Below are 22,099 nucleotides of genomic sequence, written 5' to 3' on the forward strand. Positions count from 1 at the left end.
TCCAACCTTCACTAGTTATTTAAAACAATTACAGTCATAGTAAAACATAGTTGTTCCTTGTCATGGATTAAATATCTAATTAAACAAAAATACATTAACTATTTTAGAACAGTTTATTAAGACATATCCGTTGTTTACAAAAGAGTGATGTATATCAGAGTAACAGCACTTTGAAATTTTGGTCAGATACAATGTTATAATGAGATTGTGTTAAAACAAACTTTGTATGTAATATGACACTTTGTAACCTTGTCTTAAGAGGTCACTGTACAACGTGTGTGATTTATGTTCAGACTTTGCAAAAGTAACAATCATTACATCGATCACAATAAAAATTATGCATTTTATATTTATATGGCAATAGGTACAAACAATTCGGGCACTGAGTTTCACACAATGCAAGTTTGCAAGTAAAAATAACAAGTAATCATGCCACGAGGTCTTATTTAGCACCAGCACTGGATGTGTGAATCTCAAGGGATGGCAATTCTTTTTTATTTTGATTCAAGAATACACTTTTTATTGCAACGCAAATACCGTTACGGCCGGGTAGTAAGTGAAACTAAGCCCCGAACACAACATACATATCATGATACTGATTCAGACGGTTTGTATGAAATATCAAAACTTGCATGTATAAAGTTGTCTTGTCTCTACATTGATCTATTGAACCACACCGTAAAGCAAAACACCAACAAAATGTAAAAGCTATATTACATGCTGATCTGATATTTAAAGTAAATGCTAGTGCTTTGTTTGTTAAAAAAACTTTTTTTTTTAAATCAAGAACAATACCTTGAAACTAAAATGTACAGTAAACAAACAAAATATAGAGGTTTTTAGAAAAAAAAGCCTCTAATGAAACAGTTGGCTGGATTATTATTTTATATCTACGTTATCACAGGATTGAGTTATCTTTGTTGTGTAATTTCGGTTCAACCCATAACATCTGTTTATCAAAACTGGGATTCATTTAAAAACTAAGAGTTTTGAATGACCGAACTTTTTTTTTTTTTTTTTTAGGTCAAGACAAAACATTGACATATAACATTATAATAATGTTGATTGACAAACATGATTAGAGAGGTGAAGTTTTCAGATCAAAATAAAAACCTAAGTATTATTTTTTTTCCACCTAAAAAAAGAAGTCACTCGGAATCGGAGAAATATTGATATATATTCCTGAAAGTTGATTCCCAGTCGTTTTCCATACAACTGTAAACAAATTCAATGATACAAATAAGAGGCAACCTTGTACTGAAATGAAATGCAGTATAAAGCAGAATAAAGAACAACAAAAGGGCCTCAATGCGGGGGGGGGGTAACATTGTGCTTTCATTTCATAACTTTGTAATGTATAAAAAGATTTGGTGTTGGAGCAGTTTACACTTAAAAGATAAAAAATATGTATATAAAGATCAAAAGAGTAACATTCACAGATGAACAAAAGAGACCGAATTGACTTGTGTTTTGTGGCCAAACGTCTTTCAAACAGATTTACCCTTTTTCTGCAAACACCTCTGATCCAAAAACAGATTAAAACAATCCAAAATCAAGCCCCTCCTACACAGGCCATTCCTCATTCACTAGCTGCCATAACGCTGGTTGGCCAGGAGGGACACATCAATGCACACATACAGAACATTGCTTTGAATTATACACTGATGTATATTACAAATATGCAAAGTTTTTTTTTTTTTACTCTCCATACAAGTCATAAAAACATTTGTTAAATAAACGGAAATATATGAAGTCTACACATGCTGTAGAGTTTATGTACAGTAATATAAAATATAGACACTCACATAAACATTCCTTCTCAACACACGCACACACAATCTCACTCCAACAGGATTTAATATACAACTTGTGTTATTTTCAAGAAATTGTAGCAAATAGGTTTTTTTTTCCTAGATCTCAGAGTCCAATTTGCAACAAAACAAAATAACAGCAATTTACTACATTTACATGGTTCATATTTTGCCAATATTTCATTAAATTGAAAAAGTCTAAAAAAAAAGAAGCAAAAAAAAGTATAAACGTGTCATTTCGTACACCTTTATCGTGTACCATAACAGATTAGATTTCTAATTCATAACTTATTTGAACAAATTTTTGAAACTATTTGTAGGTTGTCCTGTTATGCATTAAAACGTATTGCTTTACACAAACTTTAATATGTGAGGATATTACAAGTAACATGAGAGGTTAATATGAAGAAACTACAGTTTAAACCGTAAACTCTCTTAAATACCCTCAGAAAAACTGCTTGTGTGCCAATTAGCAAGATGCTATCCGGCTGTACTATTGCTCTGCCGTGTGATAAAGGTTATTTTAGTCTCTCTGAATAGAATATTGTATTTTTGTTATATTCCAAATAATACAGCTAATGTATCGGCTTTGACAGATATTATTATGGATGTCACAAGCCACCTTTTTTTTTGAATGAGAAGTAATGGGAGTCCCCTAAAACGACTGTACATGCGGCGTCTGTACTCTTTGCGATTTTGTAAGCAGCATTTCCACCATGCCATGCGACACCGACGTTGATGGCTAAAAAGGAGACGATCGCTCTCCGCGCTTTGCTCAGGAATCCCTAACATTCGTGGCAGATGCGCACACACTCCTCGTTAAAAACTGACATATTTAAAATAGACTTTAAAAAATAAGGAACATGCTAGCATTAGCCTAGCACTGCACCGCATGAAAACATCGCCAGCAGGAGCGAGGCGCGAGTTTATTGATGGCTGTCAGTCAGACATTTTTGTAAACAAATGATAAAACTATAGATTTGTTAGGAGTGCACTGTCTTCCCAAACACTGCTAACTGGTTAGAGCAGCATGTTGTGGCTGTCCAGATGCTCCGGTTAGCAAAAATAAAAGTATCGCTGTAAACGTCCTGGATGTCATTAGTGAGTTAAACGCAACACAATCGCTAAATTTCGACCCTGTCATTCTTACAAAATGTGTCGTTTGATTTTACCGCAAGCACATGACGTTGGATTTCATGACGTTTTGAACGGTGTGCAAGATTTGCCAAAATGCCAAACGCCTATTCTTGAATGACTCGGATGACTTTTGCTGAGGAAAACCTTCACTGGAAACATCCCAGTTAGTTAGTGGAGAAGTTAGAAAGCTATCCCATGAACAACAGGTTAGACAAGTGTTTAGTTACACCACGACTGTCCTCTTTCCAACAATACAGTATTAGGAGTTAGTTAAAGACTGAATGAACTGCGAATCTAGCCCTGATGTGCATTATGCTTAGCAGATCAGTCTACAACTGACTTGGGAAACTAGAGACCCAGCTTGCAGACACCCTATTGAAATATTTAGGATGGGTCCATTTAACTTATCGTAAAATAATGATAAAATGAAAATAAACAAATCTGTTTTGTAGCTGAATATACAGAGGCAGCCAATGTTTCTTGGAAGAGGATGCTTGACGTTGCTCTTTCCTGCCTTTTCTAAGTGTTTGTAACAAACGTTCTAAATGGTAACAGAGTGAACAGAGATACCTTGAAAAGACATTATTGCTTGCACAGTCAACACAAGTCTTTCCTAGCGAGGCCAAGTGATGATCCATAGCGCAGAAACAGCGAGAAGACAATATCTGGAATCTGCGATCTGTCCCAGAAGCTAACCCATGCGTTCGACCCAGCTATGATTGTACCTAAAAATAACATCTGGGTGTTTATGTTGAAAACAGATCTAGAGCTTATATCTCCATGGCATCCTTTGACTCAGGCACCTTTTCCATACAACAAAAATGGATCACAACAAACAACATAGATACAGTGATGAACAAACTAATGCAGGGCGGGGGCCTAAACCGTTAAGAGTATGTAGATCTCTGCAGCATCCGGCACCGACTTAAAGAATGGTTAACGGGATTCTGGCTCTTTAGAGTACCGCGTCTTAGATGGGACTCTTCTCATCTTTTCCCTATTGATCCTGATGACAGTATGCTACTTTATGTTGTTGAAATTTATTGAACCGTTGAATAAAAAGGCTATATAAGGAGAGCTCGCCTGGGTAGAAAAAAACAAACAAAACAAAAACAGGCCAGCCATGTCGGATAGGAAGGCCAAGGCAGGCAGAATCAAACAGTCAAAGCATTTGAAAGAAACCGGAAAACTACTTGGCCCAGCTCCGTGTTCAGGACACGAGCTACTCGGATTTATGACAGTAAAGATCTTTAAGTGCTTTCAGTTCTTCAATTAGTGTCTTGTTTTGGTTCTCCAGGACGGCGACTCTGTTCTCCAGACATTTAACATACTCCTTCTTCTTCCTGCGACATTCCCGGGCTGCCTCTCTGTGGGAAGGATGAGACACAGTTTTGTTTCTTACTTGTGTTTTTGATACGAAAAGGACTTGATGGGATGACAGAAACAATAAAGGTCGGCTCTATTCTTAGTCTTTAAAAAAACTTAATAGAGAGCCTGTCATAAATTTGATACACGAGTCTTCCAGTTTATGACTGTAGTCCATTTTCCCACTAAAACAACTCCGGGGTTTATCTTATGGCATTGATGCCACACTAAGGTGGCCGTCCGTCCTCTGCTCATACCTGTTCTTCATGAGACGGACCTCCCTTTTTCTGGTGACTTCTTCTGTGGCTCCTTGTGTTGGGAGGGCAGGGGAGGAGGCCATGACAACACCAGGAGTGATGGTGCTGGCGGGAGCTGCTCGGATTTGATAGGCCTGGACATCACCTGAGGTAGCTATATGGCAAAGTCGGCGTGTTAAACCTTATTAATCCGCTTAAGAATAAATTAGTTGTTGACAAAGAGTAGCCTGTGTTTAAGAGAACATACCAAAGGTTGCTAAACATAAGCATTTATAATGTCAGGATAAAAGATCCAGCCCTCACCTTGGACGACCACCTGGTTACTGGGAACCAGTATCTGCTGGCCATCGCTGGTCTGTGCGTACTGCAGGATGGTGGTTCCTGGCTGTGCGGCTGCTGCAGCAGCGTTGGTCATGGTCAGAGTCTGAAGGCCCTGAACTCCATCTGTGCCGTTATTGGCCAGCTGAATGGCTCCGCCCTGCGTGATCGCAACTGTATGGTTGGAGGGACGAATGAGAGAAAAGACACAAAGAACGAATGAGACAGAAGCAAAGCTACTTCTTTAGATGGGGGCATCGGTCAAAACTTTCTACTGAGACGAGATGTCTAGTAATTCTGATGTCACTCTTCTTTTAAAGAATTTGCTTTTATCTACTTTATGGAAATAAAGCTTTGCAAAAACAAGAGGATAGCTGTTAGCCACAAAACTCTGACCGTGCATCTTCAATTCTATATACACTACTTTTGTTTCTCTTTACAACAGCTACCTTCTTTGGTCTTGGCTGGACATAGTTTTCCCATTTAAGACACTTTGGCGTTTGCCAAAATGACGTATTGGTTATGCAGGCTGGTAATAATCCAATTTCTGTCCGAACAGAAATTCATGTCATTTAAGATCTCAGTATGAAGTACAAGTACTTTGGTACAATAGGGTGTCTTTAGAAGGTAAAGAAAGATATGCCAGTAATATCCGACATATGATGTAGTCTATTTTGGAGACAAAAAAAAAAGGTGATTTGCTTTCCTGTTTTCTACTTTGAGACAGTATGCAGACACGTTAAGTCAGCTGCCGCTTACTGTACTGTCCGCTGCTGGTCTGGTAGATGGGTGTGGGAACGGTGACGGTGGTGATGGCGGGTGTAGCTGCAGCAGCAGACGAGTCCTCCTCTGCCTTTTCCTCCTCGATCCGTGGGACTCCTGGCGCGTCCGACGAAAGGTCGTTCAGGATTTTCCTGTTGGGAAATACAGGCGTGAGGTTTGCTGCCAAAATCCAACGGATTGATTTTCCGCCGTCGTTTAATGACCCACATTTCAGGACTGCAGGTTTCTTGATGGAGATTTAAATAAAAGTTATTGTCATCGCGGCAGTCCTTTTAACCACTACAAGAATTAAAAAAGCGTAACCAAAATGGAACCTATCCTGGAAGACATGCCCATTCCTTAATGAAAAATATCTGTAGCATCTGCAATAATTTTGGATTGTCTGGGCAGTCCGAGTTACCTGTATGAAGGGCGCCGGGACAGAATCTCCCTGCGCTTCTGAGAGTCCGTCACACTGTCCACTGACTCCTGGGAATCTTCACTTTCAGCTATGGTGGAGATCTGAAACGAATAAATAAATGCGACGTGATGCATTTATGTTCTTTACACAGTACTGAATATCTTTGCACACTCAGAGACCCGAATAAACATCTCTACCTGCACAGCCTGGACCTGTGGCGACTGGATAACAGACGGCTGTGCAGCCTGAATGACGCCATGGACCTGGACCGTCTGTCCGTTGGGAAGCTGCACCAGCGTCACAGTGGGACCTGTTGCCGAGGCGTGGCCTGTTGTCATGGATACCTTAAATGCGGAAGAGTTACAGTTTTCTGTGCGACAGAAGCAGCGTGACATTTGTAATACTCCACATTAGTGTTAGTCGACACAACTCATTGCGTAAAACATAACGCAGCCTCCCAGAGCGGAGACGCTGCGCTCCCAACAGCAGAAGCGGTCTGCTCGCCCCACGTCTTACCTGTGCTAAAGTGGCGATCTGTGCCGGGGTGATCTGCTGGCTCTCCGTCTCCGTCACAGCAGTGTCCGCCGCCTGCTGAGCCTCGGCTGCTGGCTCCATCTTCATCGGCAAAGCTGGGGATGGAAGTTAGGACCAAAGTGGGTGAAAATGGAAAATTTGAGGAGCTGCAGCCAAAACGTTTCTTGGATACAGGTTTATATGGCACCCTAAACTTATTGGAGAAAAATGTCTCTGCTAACAAATGATAACTATTGTTTTTTTTCTTTTTCCAAGAATCCTCTATTCCTATTGAATAAATATGATTAGATATTTTGTTTAATGCATGGTTACTATCAGTTAAAGTGTCTAGGACCTTTTAATTAGCAGTGTGTGAGTTTCTGTCTCCCTGGGGTGTACACATGGGCCTCATTACTCAGACCCAAACTAGACTAAGATTGATCTTTTTGCAGAAAACACTCCAGGAGGTTCTGGTGGTAAATAAAGGATGAATATGTGGAAAAGCACTTAATTCCAATAGTTAAGTACGGCATAGGATCTGTGGTGCTGTGGGTCTGTTTAGCTTCAAAAGGCAATGGTACTACAACAACATTTTAAATTCTGGTGGCCTTTACTGAAAAAACTAAACTGGCCCAACTATTGGCTCTCTGAGCCAGACAACGATCCAAATGATTAACTATACTGCTCAAAAATTAAAGGAATACTTATTAATCAGAGTATAACATCAAGTCAGTTAAACGTGAGGAGTATCGATCTGCTCAGCTTAGTGGTAGAGGGGCTTGTTGCGTCGGCTTTTTTTTTAAGCACTTTTTTTCGGTAGTTTTGCATTTCACCAGGGTCAGTGTCACTTCTGGTACCATGAGGCAATACCTCTGGGCCCTACTGAGGTTGCAGAGACAGTCCAACTCCACCAGGGTGGCACATCAATATACTGTATGCCATCACCAGAGGGTTTGCTGTGTCTCTCAGAGAAGTCTCAAGATCATGAAGGAGATTATTGGAGAAAGTATTTTACTCCAGGGGAGCGGGACAGGGCCTTTGCAGGTCCTTGACCCATCAGCAGGACCGGTTTCTGTGCCTTTGTGCGGAGAGGAACAGGATGGGTTCTGCCTGAGCCCTACAAAGTGACCTCCAGCGGGCCACTGATGTGAATGTCTCTGACCAAACCATTAGAAACAGACTTCATGACGGTGGACTCAGGGGATTCTGATGTCCTCTAGTAGACGCTGTGCTCACTGCCCAGCGCCGTTAAACTCGACTGGCATTTGCCAGAGAACACTGGAACCGGCAGGTTCGGTTCTGGTTCTCTTCTTTCAGCAGCATCACTCTGAGCTCATGTGCCAGACATGAAGGGTTCTGGAGAAGTTGGGGTGAACGTTATGCTGCCTGCGACATTATTCAGGATGATCTGTTTGGTGTTGGGTCAGTGTTGGTCTGGGGGGGGGGGGGGGGGGGGCAGGTCCTTGGAGGCACATACAGACCTGTACAGGATAAATGACAGCACCCTGACTGCCATCAGGATAAAATCCTTACAGGGTAGACCCTTCACTGGTGCAGTGGGTCCTGGGTTCCTCCTGGTGCAGTGTTATGCCCGACCTCACGTGGCAAGAGTATGCAGGCGGCTCCCAGAGGACGGAGGAACGGATCCCATTGACTGAGATGTTCTAATAAAGCATCTCTGATACGTCATGGTTAGGTCCATACGACGCCACCAGGTTGCACCTCAGACTGTCCAGGACCTCAGTGATGCCCTGGTCAGGATCTGGGAGGAGACACCCCAGGACACCATCAGTCATCTCATAAGGAGCCCCGACGTTGTCAGGTATGCAGAGAAGCTCATGAGGGCCATGCTACCTACTGAGGACCATGTTTAGCAGCTACAATAACATTTCAGCAAACTGGAGCAGCCTGCTGCATCAGTTCTCCTGTTTTGCTTTTGTCCCTTAGACATTACCCATTCAACTTCAGTATGGATATCCAGTAGGATTTTTTCCCCCCCATTTGAGATCTGATGTGTTTTCAACGTGTTCATTTCAGATTTTTAGCAGTATATTTTAAGGTGTTTTAAACCTCTTTACCAGATGTGGTCAAGACCCTTAGAGGGCTGATCAGTGGAAACAAGAAACTTACTAATCATGGTTCCTGAGAAGTTATGTGTATAAGTTATCAATAATCAGTTATTGTGAATATTTTTGTTTCCCTACTGCAAACATGCAAGACTCTGGTGATAAAAATACACAATTTCTGGGATCCCCCTGAATGAGTTGTTTTCAGCGCTTTTTTTGCTGGCAGAAAGTTAAAACTGTGGTTGTCCAGACGCTGTGGGGCACAGCTGTAGACCTGAAGCCCCATTTACATCCTTGACCCAGCCCTGAGGGGTTTGGTCCCCGACCTCAAAACCTTTTGTGCATGTATGCCTTTTTTCACGTCTGAACACTTAATAGTCAGTGAAGCTTTAATAAAATGACTAAAGTTTAACATTTCAAAACAGAATCTTTAGTTGATTGTACGGCTTCAACCTGCAACCGACCGTGTGCTCCATTAACCAGGCCAGACAACATTTGTTACAATAAACTCATTCCTACATAAAAAGGGGGAAAAAATCAGCCCTAAACACACTTTATGTAACGTGGGGGTTTAGGAAAAGTAGGACAGAACTTTGCAGCGGCCTCCATATTTACTGCTGCCGCTTATAAAGATGTTTAAAAGCTTCAAAATAATCTTTTAACGCTGTTGCATAATCTGAGAATGTTAGAAACTCCCACCTAAAAACTAAGCACATCTATTCAGCAGGGGAAAAAAAGCCCTTAATAAGGAAATAGATGTTTTTTTTTTAAACAAGATCATTATTACCACACTTACTGGATAAAATTCCTAGAAAAGAAATGCAAGTAAAGACTTTCAATGTATACTTTAGTGTTTTAAGATGACCAACGTCTCAAAGGACTTTTATCAGTCATCCACAAGTGTTTTTTGTTAGAACAAGAATTAAAAAGATTAAAAAAATCACAACAAGAATTAAAAAGATTAAAAAAATCAGGACAAGAATTAAAAAGGATAAAAAAATCAGGACAAGAATTTAAAAGGACCACGCCTCCACAAGCAGTGAAGATGATAAGCGAGGTGGGAAAAAAAAGGTTTACTATTAGAAAAGTGTGGCAACTTTTTTCAACGTGATATTATTTCACAACAATAAAAGGCTAATCTATTTGATGTTTATTCACCTCTACCAGTGGAGTTTGCGACTGTGTATGAACAGCTGAGGTTATTCTGAACAACTATGACTGATCTCGAAGCAGCTGTCTTAAAATGGCATGCAAATCTGGCTGGAAGCACAGAAATGTACTTTAAGATTGTAAAACATTGTATTTTGTTTGATTTTCTGAAAAGGTCGGGTTAATTTATTCCAATCGCTTAGTTCAAACATAACTTATCGTCTGTGTCCACTGCAGAAGCCACCTTGTCCTGCAGTGAAGGAGGTAGTCCCTGTAGACCTTTTACTATGTGAAGAGAGGCGTGGCGTAAATTAAGGAGAGTTTGAACTGTAAAAAGTTGACGCTAAGGACATTTTTGAACTTTAATCTAATTTTTTCCCCCTTTAGAGGGATGGAACCACCGGCCTGTATGAACTGAGGAGCCTGTGTCTTAAAAGAGGAGCACCCATGGACTGAAGGGCATCAGAGCAGAGGCGCTTGCGTTCAGTCAAGGCTGCAAAAACCCGGTTTGATCCCTGCAGGCTTCCACTGACTATAAAGTGAAATATATATATATATTTATTTTAAGGGTGTTGTCTTTTAGTTACTGTACAAATTTTGTTTAATTCTGCAATACTTGGCCTAAAGCCATCTTAGCGCTGACCTCTATGGGTTGAAACATGGCTACTGCATTTGAATTTTCTTATTGGTTAAAAAGGTGCATTCATTTTACCTCGGAACCTGGGACTGAGGAGTCCAAGAGCCGTAATCTCCGAGGCGACAGCGCTGCAGTTTGTTCGTGGACGCTCGTATTTTACATCGTTCATATATGACGGCTACGGCTAATTTTACAACAATGACAAAAACACCGTTTGTCGTGGTAACCCGATTTCCGAGCGCAGACTGAATGCACCATAAAACCATCTCACTCAGACGCACGCCTCCGTGGCGAGTCAGGAGATGGACGTGCGAGCATTGAGCGATGTTTTTAAGGTGATAATTTTATTACCTATTAGTCAGCATAGCGTTTTAATTTAGGTACTTAGATTAATATCAAATTGAGTGAAACTTTTCCCCGTCTGGATCACCACCCCGCTTAATCCCCTCTGTTCATCCCCACACTTGTGTTGTGCTTTTACATCTGGTTCAGTTACCTTTTAAATATCTGTCCCCCCACCCCCGAGTCAGCTTTTAACATCTGTAAAATCTGTATTTAGTGTAGACAATCCAACCGGCAAACAATGTTATTTGCAGGCAGGTTAAAAAAGGACGGCAGTTGAAAAACATTGGCGACGACAAAATATTTAATCAAAGCATCCACCCATTGTCAATACCCATTTATATGTGCAGGGTTATGGGGGGGGGTACACTCCGATCAGGTTGACTGTCCTTTACAGGGCAACACAGAGACACACAAACAATCACCCAAACACACACTACGGCCTAAGGGCACTTCAGAATGACTGACTAACAGCCTGGTTTTGGACAACAGGGGGAAGCAGGAGTACCCGGAGAGAACCCATGCATACAGGGAGAACAAGCAAGTGCCTTGCAGAAAGAGTTCAGGCTGGAATACAAACCCAGGGCCTTCTTGCAGCAAGACAACAATGCTAACAACTGTGGAAACAGTCCATGTGCTGCACACATATTTCGACTATCTCAACTGTGATTCCATCTATTTTGCATCTTTAAAGTAGATTATAGAGATTCAAGGGTTATCTCCCCGGCGGGTGCAGATTTCTGGCCGTCTTTGAGGTCTGACCGACAGATTTTTATCCAGAGGCCAACAGGAAAGACGTAAATGTCGTAAATGCCGATTTACGGTATTCATCTCGGTATGTTATTCTCTTCATAAGGCATTTATAAAAAGGCATCTCTTAATCAAAGCTTTATCGCAAATGTCTGACAGCCAGGTTTTTAACAAGCAGCTGTAGATAAATATGAAAACAGCTGATAAATGAACCCCCTGGAATACATAATTAATAATTCTAAAGCAACATCTCGATATCAACGATATAATCTAATCTTATATCGCTTTTAAAAAATCTTGTTATTTTTTTAAAAATGTGAATATATTGCCCAGCCCTAGTAGCAGCACATGTCTACATGCTGGTTGTGTTGTGTTTGCATGTCGCGGCTATTATTGTATTTCTCTCAACTGCATTTGAACCTGTCTTTTGCATTTATTCTTTGTTGGCTGCAAAACAAACGACAACTTGGAGAGGAAAAAAAAAAGTTTGTCCTGATCTGGAAAATGAAGGAATTACATCGGCATCCTTTTTTAGACGCCACAGGATACTCTGGTGAGGCCTCAGTAGGCCAAGAAATAAATAAATAAAATAAAACGGAGGTAATTCTTAATTTTTGAAATAATGGGGGAGGGAGAGGGGTCTGATTTTCCAGCATTTGATTGGTCAATCAAGATTATGGGGAAAAACTGGGCGATTTCGATCTTTGAATGCTTTTTCTACTGCCTAGTGGATTGCTATGATAGAACTAGGAGCAAAGAGCGACCTGAAATTACAAATATCTATACATCAGCGTCAGGATTAGAAACTGGACCGACCATTTCATTATTTATAATTAATAAAGCAGACAATTTTTTTTGGCATTGATCCCTCTGTTGGTTCAATCGCTGCTTAAAATAAGTAAAAAGACCAAACAAAACACTAGGGATCAGAGACTTAAGGCAACAGGCTGAGGCAGAATCGGGGTCCAGGTTGGGAAACAGCAGCCATGAGAAGCGGGTTTTCAGTAAAGGATGACGGCCGCAGGGATGTGCAGGAGCTCCTGGTGATCTGGAACGCGCTGTTCCCTCTTCGGCGTGATCTCACACTGTGCGTAGCGTCTCTCCGCTGCATGATTGGCTTCACACATTTCTCCCTCTGCTTTTCAAAAAATCACTCGGATGCTCTTCCGAGTGACAGCCAAAGCCACATGGCCGGGCAACGCCCCCCTCCCCTCCCCAAGGCAAACAACCCAGGAGATGTTTTTAAAAAAAAAAAAAAAAAAACAACAACAAAGCAGAACAAAAGCCGCTCGCATAAAACAGTGTTTTTTGCAGAGAAAGCGAGAGGAGCGGTGAAGTCGCTTCATGGTTTCACGGTGGGGCCAGAGCGAAGGGATCTAAAGGAGGAAACTTCATGGAAGAAAGAAACAAAATGAGTGCGTTTTAAAGGAAAATGAAATCAACTATGTGGAAGAAAATAAAAAATTGAAAAAAGTTGGAGAATTAAAACAGAGTATGTAGCGGGAGATGCTTTCAGTGCAGCTTTTTCGGGGAAAAAAACGGCGCAGATCTTTGCGCATGTAGCGGCTTCACATCAGAGCATCCTCCGGCGGTGGAGAGCGCTAATAACGCAATAACAGCTCACGCTGTGCTCCCTAACAAGCTGCCCGCCTGGCTCCACCACCCAAGCGGCTCGCTCGCTTCCACACATTCCCCTCTCCAAAAAAAAAAAAAAAAAAACACAGCCGCAGCCTCCCCTCCCTCCATCCTGCTACAAACACACCGCGGCGCCATGATCTCTTTGTTTCCTTCGGACCGAACCCGACCAAACCGACCCTTTCAGCGGCCACCTCTCCCGTCTCTCGGAAGCCCGGACATCCCTTTCTCCTTACCGATACAGACACCCTTTCGTCACTCCCGGGTCTCCGGAGCTCCACTTTTATTCTGGCCGACACGTAAGAGCCCGCGTCAGGCTACACCTCCGCCGCGTCACCGGGAACAACAACACGGAGATTGGAGAAGGACGAGAAAGCAGATGGCGACGCTGACCGGAAACGAACGAAGCGCCGACGAAGACGCCCGGAAAGTCCCGAGGAGATCCGGATCATGACGACACTCACTTTAGGGATGTTTTAATCTTAGCAGGTTATTAAATTGTGTCTTTTATTACTGATCTTGCTGCCCCTGGCTAACACTGCTTATGTACATTCGTTGTTTTTGTTTCGTATCTTTGTACATTGTTTAGTATCTTTAATAAAAAAAAACGAAAAATAAAAAAGCAGATTATGAAGCAAGGGGTCAGGGGTCAAAGCTACCTGTATAATAATCTAGTGAGTATTATATACAGAAAAAAAAATTACCTTAGAGCACAGATTTAAGGTAAAATATATATATATTTTTGTTTTTAGACAATGATATTATTAAGTATATTTTTCTCTACCTGTGAAACATTAAAAATTGTTTTCTTTTAGATTTACATTTGTGAATGCAATATTTGGTACATATACATAATAATCAAGTTAATTATGTACATTGTAATTGTTATTGATTTGTTGCTCAATAAAGATAAAAAATGAGCTGATTATGGAGATGTTTTTGGAGTAGTGTTCAAAGTAGAGTTCGAAGCTTTATAAACCTGCAGGAAAGGCCTCGTTAGAGCTTAGATTCACATGTAGCTCCAAAAAAAGTAAAAAACAAAGCAATTGGACTTGTTTTCCGCAGTTGAAGACGTTTCGCTTCCATCTCCATGAAGCTTTCTCAATTCAAAAGGTCTAGAGTAATGATGAGTACCAAACTTTATACTCCTGTCCAAACAAAGGCCTTGTAATGGCTTAGATAACATGCAAATTCAACCAAAACAGGACCCCCCCTTAGTAATGGGCGGTCGTTAAAGGTCGTTAATGTCTTTAACGAGTCCAGTTGCTTTGTTTTTTACCTTTTTTTGGAACGACCATGACCTGGATGACTGAGAATCTTCACCAGCATTCACATGTAGATTCACCTGGAACTGGTCGCCCCAACAATGAAAAGTCGTTAGGCTTATCGTTTGCCTGGCTCACAGGAGGAATGTTGTGGTCACGTGTGTGACGGTGTGAATTGGGGCAAAACTTCTCCAACATAAAGATCACCGTGAATGTAAATAAGACATCATCTGCCCATTCCTATTTCTTTTTGTATTTTTTTCTTATTTTTTTCTTTTTCTTTGATCCACTGTATACATGAAGATTCACTGTATATAACTGATGCACCTTTCCTACTTTTGCACCTTCTTTTATGAGCCGATGTGGAAAGTGAATTTCTCCAATGTGAGATCAATAAAGCCTATCTTATCTTATCTTATCAGAACATTCCTCACTGCACTGAACGGCATACACCATTCTGCTCATCTTAGATTTGGGGGTTTTGTCCTTAGGATGGACCAGCCTCTGTCTGAGGGTTCTGTGGGGTTTCAAATGTACGGGGATCTTTTGTTTAGAGAAAATCCTCCTTGGTTTTTCAGCGACTTCAGCAACATATGGGAGGATAATGTTTTTGCGCGTGCTCTTTTGGATTTCCTTGCTGATTTGACAAAGGCCCAGTTAGGGTATCCACAGGTTTGGAGAGCATCTTTGACATGTTTCTGTTCCTTGCTCTTCCCTTCTGTCCGAACATGTCCCCACTATAGTGGGGACATGTTTGGCTCGATGGTGTAAGGTTCTGATGACAGAAAGTTTGTGTTCCAGTGGATGGTGAGAATCAAAAGGAAGATAGTTGTTTCATTTTTTGGTCTCATGCAGTATTCTAATTGTAAATGTTGCATTTCCATTGGCTGTAATAAAGAAATAAAGACAGAAATAAAGGCTTGAAACCATCTACACTACAAGGTGGGTAAGCAACAAAAGCTAATTTCTGAAGAAACTGGAACTGCCTGATTTGACCAGTGATGACATGTTTAGCCGCATGTCATCATTCAACCGCTGGTTGTCTAGGTGGTGTCCTGAAAACGACGTGGGCTACATTGATAACTGGAGAACTTTCTGGGGAAAACCTGGTCTGATCCGGAGAGACGGCATCCATCCTACTTTAGATGGTGCAGCTCTTCTTTCTAGGAATCTGGCCGGATTTATTAGTCCTCCTAAATGCTGACAACCCAGGGTCCAGACCAGGAAGCAGAGCCGTAGTTTAACACACCTCTCTGCAGCTTCTGTACTGTTACCCATCCATTATCCTACTGAGACAGTGTCTTTCCCACGGCCAAAACTTAACAGATCAAAAACTTATCTAAAAGGAACAAATCATAGAAACCTAATAAAAATCAATACGGTTCACCTTGAACCTAAAAATAAAACAATTAAATGTGGTCTATTAAATATAAGGTCTCTCCCTCCAAATACTTTGTTAGTTAACGAATTGATTTCTGATAAACAGATTGATTTGTTTTGTCTCACAGAAACCTGGCTACAAGAGGACTACGTTAGTATAAATGAGTCAACTCCCTCCAATTATTCAAATTTCCACATTCCCAGATCTGTGGGAAGAGGAGGAGGAGTGGCAACCATCTTTCAGTCTGATTTATTTATTAGTCCCAGGCCAATTAATAACTACAGTTCTTTTGAACATTTAACCCTCAGTTTCCCTCATCCAAACTGCAAAGCAATAAAACCTCTTCTGTTTGTTGTTTTGTATCGTCCACCAGGCCCTTACACTCAGTTTTTGGATGAGTTGTCAGATTTCTTATCTGATTTGGTGTTAAATACTGATAAGGCTATTATAGTGGGTGATTTTAACATCCATGTTGACACAGAATGTGAAAACCTTAGTGTAGCCTTTAAAACTATCCTAGATTCAATTGGTTTTGCTCAAAATGTGCATAAACCGACGCACTCTTGGCTCCATACTTTAGACCTTGTGCTGACATATGGCATTGATTGTGAAGAATTAACAGTATTTCCTCACAACCCAGTCTATTGTTGTATAACAAGACCCTTCGCAGAGTTAGAGCAGCATATTTTTCATCATTAATTGAGGAGAATAAGAATAATCCTAGATTTCTCTTCAGTACAGTTGCCAAACTTACCCAGAGCCACAGCTCTGTTGATCCATCCATTCCCTTAGCTCTTAGCAGTAATGATTTTATGGGATTCTTCATAAATAAAATTGATTCCATTAAAAATAAAATAATTGGCATCCTCCCAAACATGATTACCTCGTCCTCAGTAAGTGAGGCAGCATTGGAGGAATCCTTAGAACCTGCGCAGTGTCTGAACTGTTTAAAAGCAGTAGAGCTTTCTGAGCTAGTCTAAAATTTTAGCTTCATCTAAACCTTCTACCTGTATGTTAGACCCTAATCCCAACCAAGTTGTTTAAGGAGGTATTCCCTCTGATCAGTGGTCCTATTTTAGACATGATTAATCTATCCTTGGTAAATGGATATGTACCACAGGCTTTTAAAGTAGCTGTTATTAAACCTTTACTTAAGAAACCATCTCTTGATCAAGATGAGTTAGTAAATTACAGACCTATATCTAATCTTCTTTTCTTATCTAAAATTCTTGAGAAAGTAGTTGCTAATCAACTATGTGAACATTTACAAAGTAATGACCTACTTGAGGAGTTTCAGTCAGGCTTCAGAGCTCAATCATAGCACTGAAACAGCTCTGGTGAAGGTCACCAATGATATTCTCATGGCCTCAGATAATGGACTTGTGTCTATACTTGTCCTGTTAGATCTCAGTGCTGCATTTGATACAGTTGATCACAATATTCTCCTACAAAGACTTGAGCATACTGTAGGGATTAAGGGAAAAGCATTAGGCTGGTTTAAATCTTATCTGTCGGACAGATTCCAGTTTGTTCATGTTAATAATAAATCTTCCTCAAACTCTAGGGTCACTTGTGGAGTACCACAGGGTTCAGTCCTTGGACCAATTCTATTTACTATATATATGCTTCCGATTGGCAAAATTATCAGACAGCATGGGATTAATTTCCACTGTTATGCTGATGACACTCAGCTATATTTATCCATAAATCCTGATGAATCCAATCAGTTACTTCGACTGCAGTCATGTCTTGATGACATCAAAAGCTGGATGACTTTAAATTTCCTGCATCTAAATTCTGACAAGACAGAAGTTGTAATCTTTGGGCCAGAGTCTTCAAAAAATAAAGTTCTTAATCAATCACTTAATCTGGATGGCATTAACTTGGCCTCTGGTAATAAAGTTAAAAATCTTGGTGTTGTTTTCGACCAAGACATGTCATTTAAATCCCATATTAAACAGGTTTCCAGAGTTTCCTTTTTTCACCTCCGGAATATCGCCAAAATTAGAAACATTCTGTCCAGGAGTGATGCTGAAAAACTAGTCCATGCATTTGTTACTTCAAGGCTGGACTATTGTAATTCTTTACTATCAGGAAGTCCACAAAATGCAGTTCGAAGTCTTCAGCTGATTCAAAATGCTGCGGCAAGAGTTCTGATGAAAATCAACAAGAGGGATCATATTTCTCCAATTTTAGCTTCCCTTCATTGGCTTCCTGTTAAATCAAGAATAGAATTTAAAATTCTCCTTCTAACGTATAAAGCCCTTAATAATCAAGCTCCATCATATATCGGAGCTCTGATTACCCCATATGTTCCTAACAGAGCACTTCGCTCTCAGACTGCAGGTCTGCTGGTGGTTCCTAGAGTCTATAAAAGTAGAATGGGAGGCAGATCCTTTAGCTATCAGGCTCCTCTCCTGTGGAACCAACTCCCAGTTTTGGTCCGTGAGACAGACACCCTATCTATTTTTAAGACTAATGTTAAAACTTTCCTTTTTGACAAAGCTTATAGTTAGAGTGGCTCATACCCTGAGCTATCTCTATAGTTGTGCTGTGATAGGCCTAGGCTGCTGGAGGACATCAGGGTCTAATTTTCTCACTCTACTGATTTCTACTGTTCTTCAGTCTACTGTTCTCCAGTTTTGCATTGTATTACATTGAAAAGAACTGTCGTCATTTCAGCTTTTAACTTTTTGCTCTCTCTCTTTTTCTTCATAGTAGGTACACCTGGTCTGGCGTTCTGTTAACTGTGACATCATCCAGAGAAGACGGCTCACCCGCTATTACCATCTAATGTAGAACAGATTACTAGATCAATGTGTGCTTCTGTGCCTTTTTGTCTGTCTTGTTGTGTCTCTGCTCTGTCTTCTGTAACCCCAGTCGGTCGAGGCAGATGACCGTTCATACTGAGCCCGGTTCTGCCGGAGGTTTTCCTTCCCGTTAATGGGGAGTTTTTCTTCCCACTGTCGCTTCATGCTTGCTCAGTATGAGGGATTGCAGCAAAGCCATGTACAATGCAGACGACTCTCCCTGTGGCTCTACTGTTCCCCAGGAGTGAATGCTGCTTGTCGGGACTTTGATGCAATCAACTGGTTTCCTTATATAGGACATTTTTGACCAATCTGTATAATCTGACCCAATCTGTATAATATGATTGAACTTGATTTTGTAAAGTGCCTTGAGATGACATGTTTCATGATTTGGCGCTATATAAATAAATTGAATTGAAAATTGAATTGAACTTGTCCAGAGTGCTGTCTACAAGCATATTCGTAGAAACTTGAGTAGAAGGAAAATGTGTGACAGGAAAAGGATCACCAGCAACAGGGAGAACCGCAGCCTTGAGAGGACTGTCATGTAAAATCCATTCAAAAATTTGGGACAGCTTCACAAGGAGTGGACTGAGGCTGGAGTCAGTGAGTCAAGAGCTGCTACACACAGATGAATCCTGCACATTGGCTACAAATGTTGCATTGCTCTTGTCAAGCCACCCCTGAACCAGGACCAGGGAGAGGAGTGGTTTACTTGGGCTAATCCAACCATAAGGAGAAAAGGAATTGGACTATTGCTCAGTGGTCCAAAGTCCTTTTATTCAGATGAAATTAAAATCTGCATTTCATTTGGTAATCAACATCCCAGAGTGAGGTCCAATATGAAGTTACCACAGTCAGTGATGATTATAGATGCCATCTTCATCTGCTGGTGTTGGTCCACGGTGTTTTCTGATGTCCACAGTCAACTCAGCCGTCTGCCAGGAAATTTGGAGCACTTCATTATTCCTTCCGGGGACAAGTTTTATGGAGATGGTGATTTTATTTTCCTGTCAGACTTGGCAACTAGAATAGAGTAGAATAATATAAAACCTTTTTTAATCTCCAAAGGGAAATGCAATGGTTCAAGTAGCTTAACCTAAAAAAAAAAAAAACATGTCAACTACAACACCCATTTTTAGTCATCTGTAATACAATATAATAAAAACAATCCAAAAAAGTAATAAATGTTAAAAAGTAAAATACATTTTTTTGGTTTTAAATCTATTCATCCATCCATCCTCTTCCGCTTATCCGGGGTCGAGTCGCGGGGGTAGCAGCTTCAGTAGGGAGGCCCAGACGACCCTCTCCTCAGCCACTTGGGCCAGCTCCTCAGGAGGAACCCCAAGGCGTTCCCAGGCCAACCGAGAGACATTAGGCCCGTTTACACTACACTTTTTTAACCAAGCCGAGACCAGTCCGAGCTCGGGAACCGAGATAACTCTTGTGTGTAAATGGTCAGCAGACTGAACCGAACTGCGCTAAACATCACCAGACCGCGCTAACTGCAGACCAGTTCCTGAGTAGGTCTCGGCCTGTTTTTTTTTTCTGGCCCGGTTTTCTGATAAACAGCGCATGAGCAGACCGCGTCATCCCCTTACAGTCAGCTGACTGTCTGCGGGTTTTCCGGCGTGTCTGGCTGCACGTACCGACTCACACTCCATTCAGACAAATTTCAGACATTCATAATAATACTAGCTTCCTTACCGTGCCACACAGTTTCCAGAGATGATTCTGCTTAGCAGTGTGATGAACCTCAGTGTCTGTTGTTGTTTCCTGCGTCTGTAAATCCTTATTAGACGTTTGTTTGTCTTATCCACGTCCCAAAAGCTGAATCTATGTCTAACCATAACATTTTGATTTGCTCGGTCCCGCCTTCAATTCCAGAGAGAGGTAGTACCGCAGATCGCCACTAGGAGGCGAGGAGCAACCAAGGAACCGAGATAACCGAGATAACTCTTGTGTGTAAACGGCCGTCTTATCCCGGTTAACTGATCCAAGCTCGGACTGGTCTCGGCATGGCTCGGTTTTTAGGTGTAGTTTAAACGGGCCTATAGTCCCTCCAGCGTGTCCTGGGTCTCCTCCCGATGTTACGTGCCCAGAACACCTCACCAGGGAGGCGTCCAGGAGGCATCCTAACCAGATGCCCGAGCCACCTCAACTGGCTCCTCTCGACGTGGAGGAGCAGCGGCTCTACTCCGAGTCCTCCCCGGATGACTGAGCTCCTCACCCTATCTCTAAGGGAGAGGCCAGACACACTACGGAGAAAACTCATTTCAGCCGCTTGTATCCGGGATCTCGTTCTTTCGGTCACGACCCAAAGCTCGTGACCATAGATGAGGGTAGGAACGTAGATCGACCGCTAAATCGAGAGCTTCGCCTTTTGGCTCAGCTCTCTCTTCACCACAACGGATCGGTAAAGCGCCCGCTTCACAGCAGACGCCGCACCAATCCGCCTGTCGATCTCCCGCTCCATCTTCCCCTCATTCGTGAACAAGACCCCAAGATACTTGAACTCCTCCACTAGGGGCAGCACATCCTCCCCAACCCGGAGAAGGCACTCTACCCTTTTCCGGTTCAAGACCATGGTCTCGGATTTGGAGGCACTGATTTTCATCCCGGCCGCTTCACACTCGGCTGCGAACCGCTCCAGTGAGAGCTGTAGATCACGCCCTGATGAAGCCAATAGGACCACGTCATCCACGAATAGCAGAGACGCAATCCTAAGGCCACCAAAACGGATTCCCTCAACACCTTGGCTGCGCCTAGAAATTCTGTCCATAAAAGTTATGAACAGAATCGGTAAGCCTTGGCGGAGTCCAACTCTCACCGGAAACAAGTTCGACTTACTGCCGGCAATGCGGAGCAAGACACCGGTCATACAGAGACCTGAGAGCCCTTATTAAAGGGCCTGGTACTCCATACTCTTGGAGTACCCCCCACAGGACCCCCCGAGGGACACGGTTGAATGCCTTTTCCAGATCCACAAAACACATGCAGACTGGTTGGGCAAACTCCAATGCTCCCTCCAGGATCCTGCTGAGGGTGTAGAGCTGATCCAGTGTTCCACGGCCAGGACGAAAACTACACTGCTCTTCCTGAATCTGAGATTTGACTATTCGACGGACCCTCCTTTCCAGAATCCCGGAACAGTTAAAGAATCTTATTTGCCCCATTTACACTAATTTAGTTGTTCTCATGAAATGTTCAAATGATCTTTAAATGTTCGGCCTGTTTTAGGATTTAGGATAAATGACAGTTAATTAAGGGTAATCTCTTGAGATAAAAGGTCACCTCTGTTAAAGCGGAACAGGTAATTTCACGTTTAAACACTGGGAGAGAATATTCTGCATTGAAGCAAGTTATTCAGCTTTTTTCTTTTGAAAAATGTAAAAAAACATGTAGTAGAATTATTAAATTAGAAATTCAGTTAAAGTTCTCAGTTAATTTATTTAAGGGAAACTCTGCTTGCCTGGAAAA

General features: G+C 41.7%; 1 protein-coding gene across 1 annotated transcript; it reads right to left on the minus strand.

Moving 5' to 3' along the window:
• Positions 1 to 99: 99 nt before the first annotated feature.
• Positions 100 to 13,578, minus strand: creb1b (cAMP responsive element binding protein 1b). The gene is made up of 8 exons (XM_012868550.3): positions 13,400 to 13,578; positions 6,588 to 6,700; positions 6,269 to 6,415; positions 6,072 to 6,172; positions 5,648 to 5,802; positions 4,874 to 5,062; positions 4,571 to 4,724; positions 100 to 4,315 (listed from the first exon to the last, which is right to left on the minus strand). Exons 2-8 carry the CDS (start codon positions 6,690 to 6,692, stop codon positions 4,171 to 4,173), a joined length of 996 nt encoding a protein of 331 aa, XP_012724004.1. The 5' UTR covers positions 6,693 to 6,700; positions 13,400 to 13,578; the 3' UTR covers positions 100 to 4,170.
• Between the last annotated feature and the right edge of the window lie 8,521 nt (positions 13,579 to 22,099).

The sequence above is a fragment of the Fundulus heteroclitus genome, chromosome 7 (assembly GCF_011125445.2).
Source record: "Fundulus heteroclitus isolate FHET01 chromosome 7, MU-UCD_Fhet_4.1, whole genome shotgun sequence".
Lineage (NCBI taxonomy): Eukaryota > Metazoa > Chordata > Actinopteri > Cyprinodontiformes > Fundulidae > Fundulus > Fundulus heteroclitus.

Bases quoted from the DNA above. Each gene is read 5' to 3' on its own strand.
- creb1b (XM_012868550.3), bottom strand. From the start codon at position 6,692: ATGAAGATGGAGCCAGCAGCCGAGGCTCAGCAGGCGGCGGACACTGCT. The intron at 6,173-6,268 runs GTAGAGATGTTT...TATTCGTTTCAG, and splicing joins CACAGGTCCAGGCTGTGCAG to ATCTCCACCATAGCTGAAAG. The intron at 4,725-4,873 runs GTGAGGGCTGGA...TTTGCCATATAG, and splicing joins TAACCAGGTGGTCGTCCAAG to CTACCTCAGGTGATGTCCAG.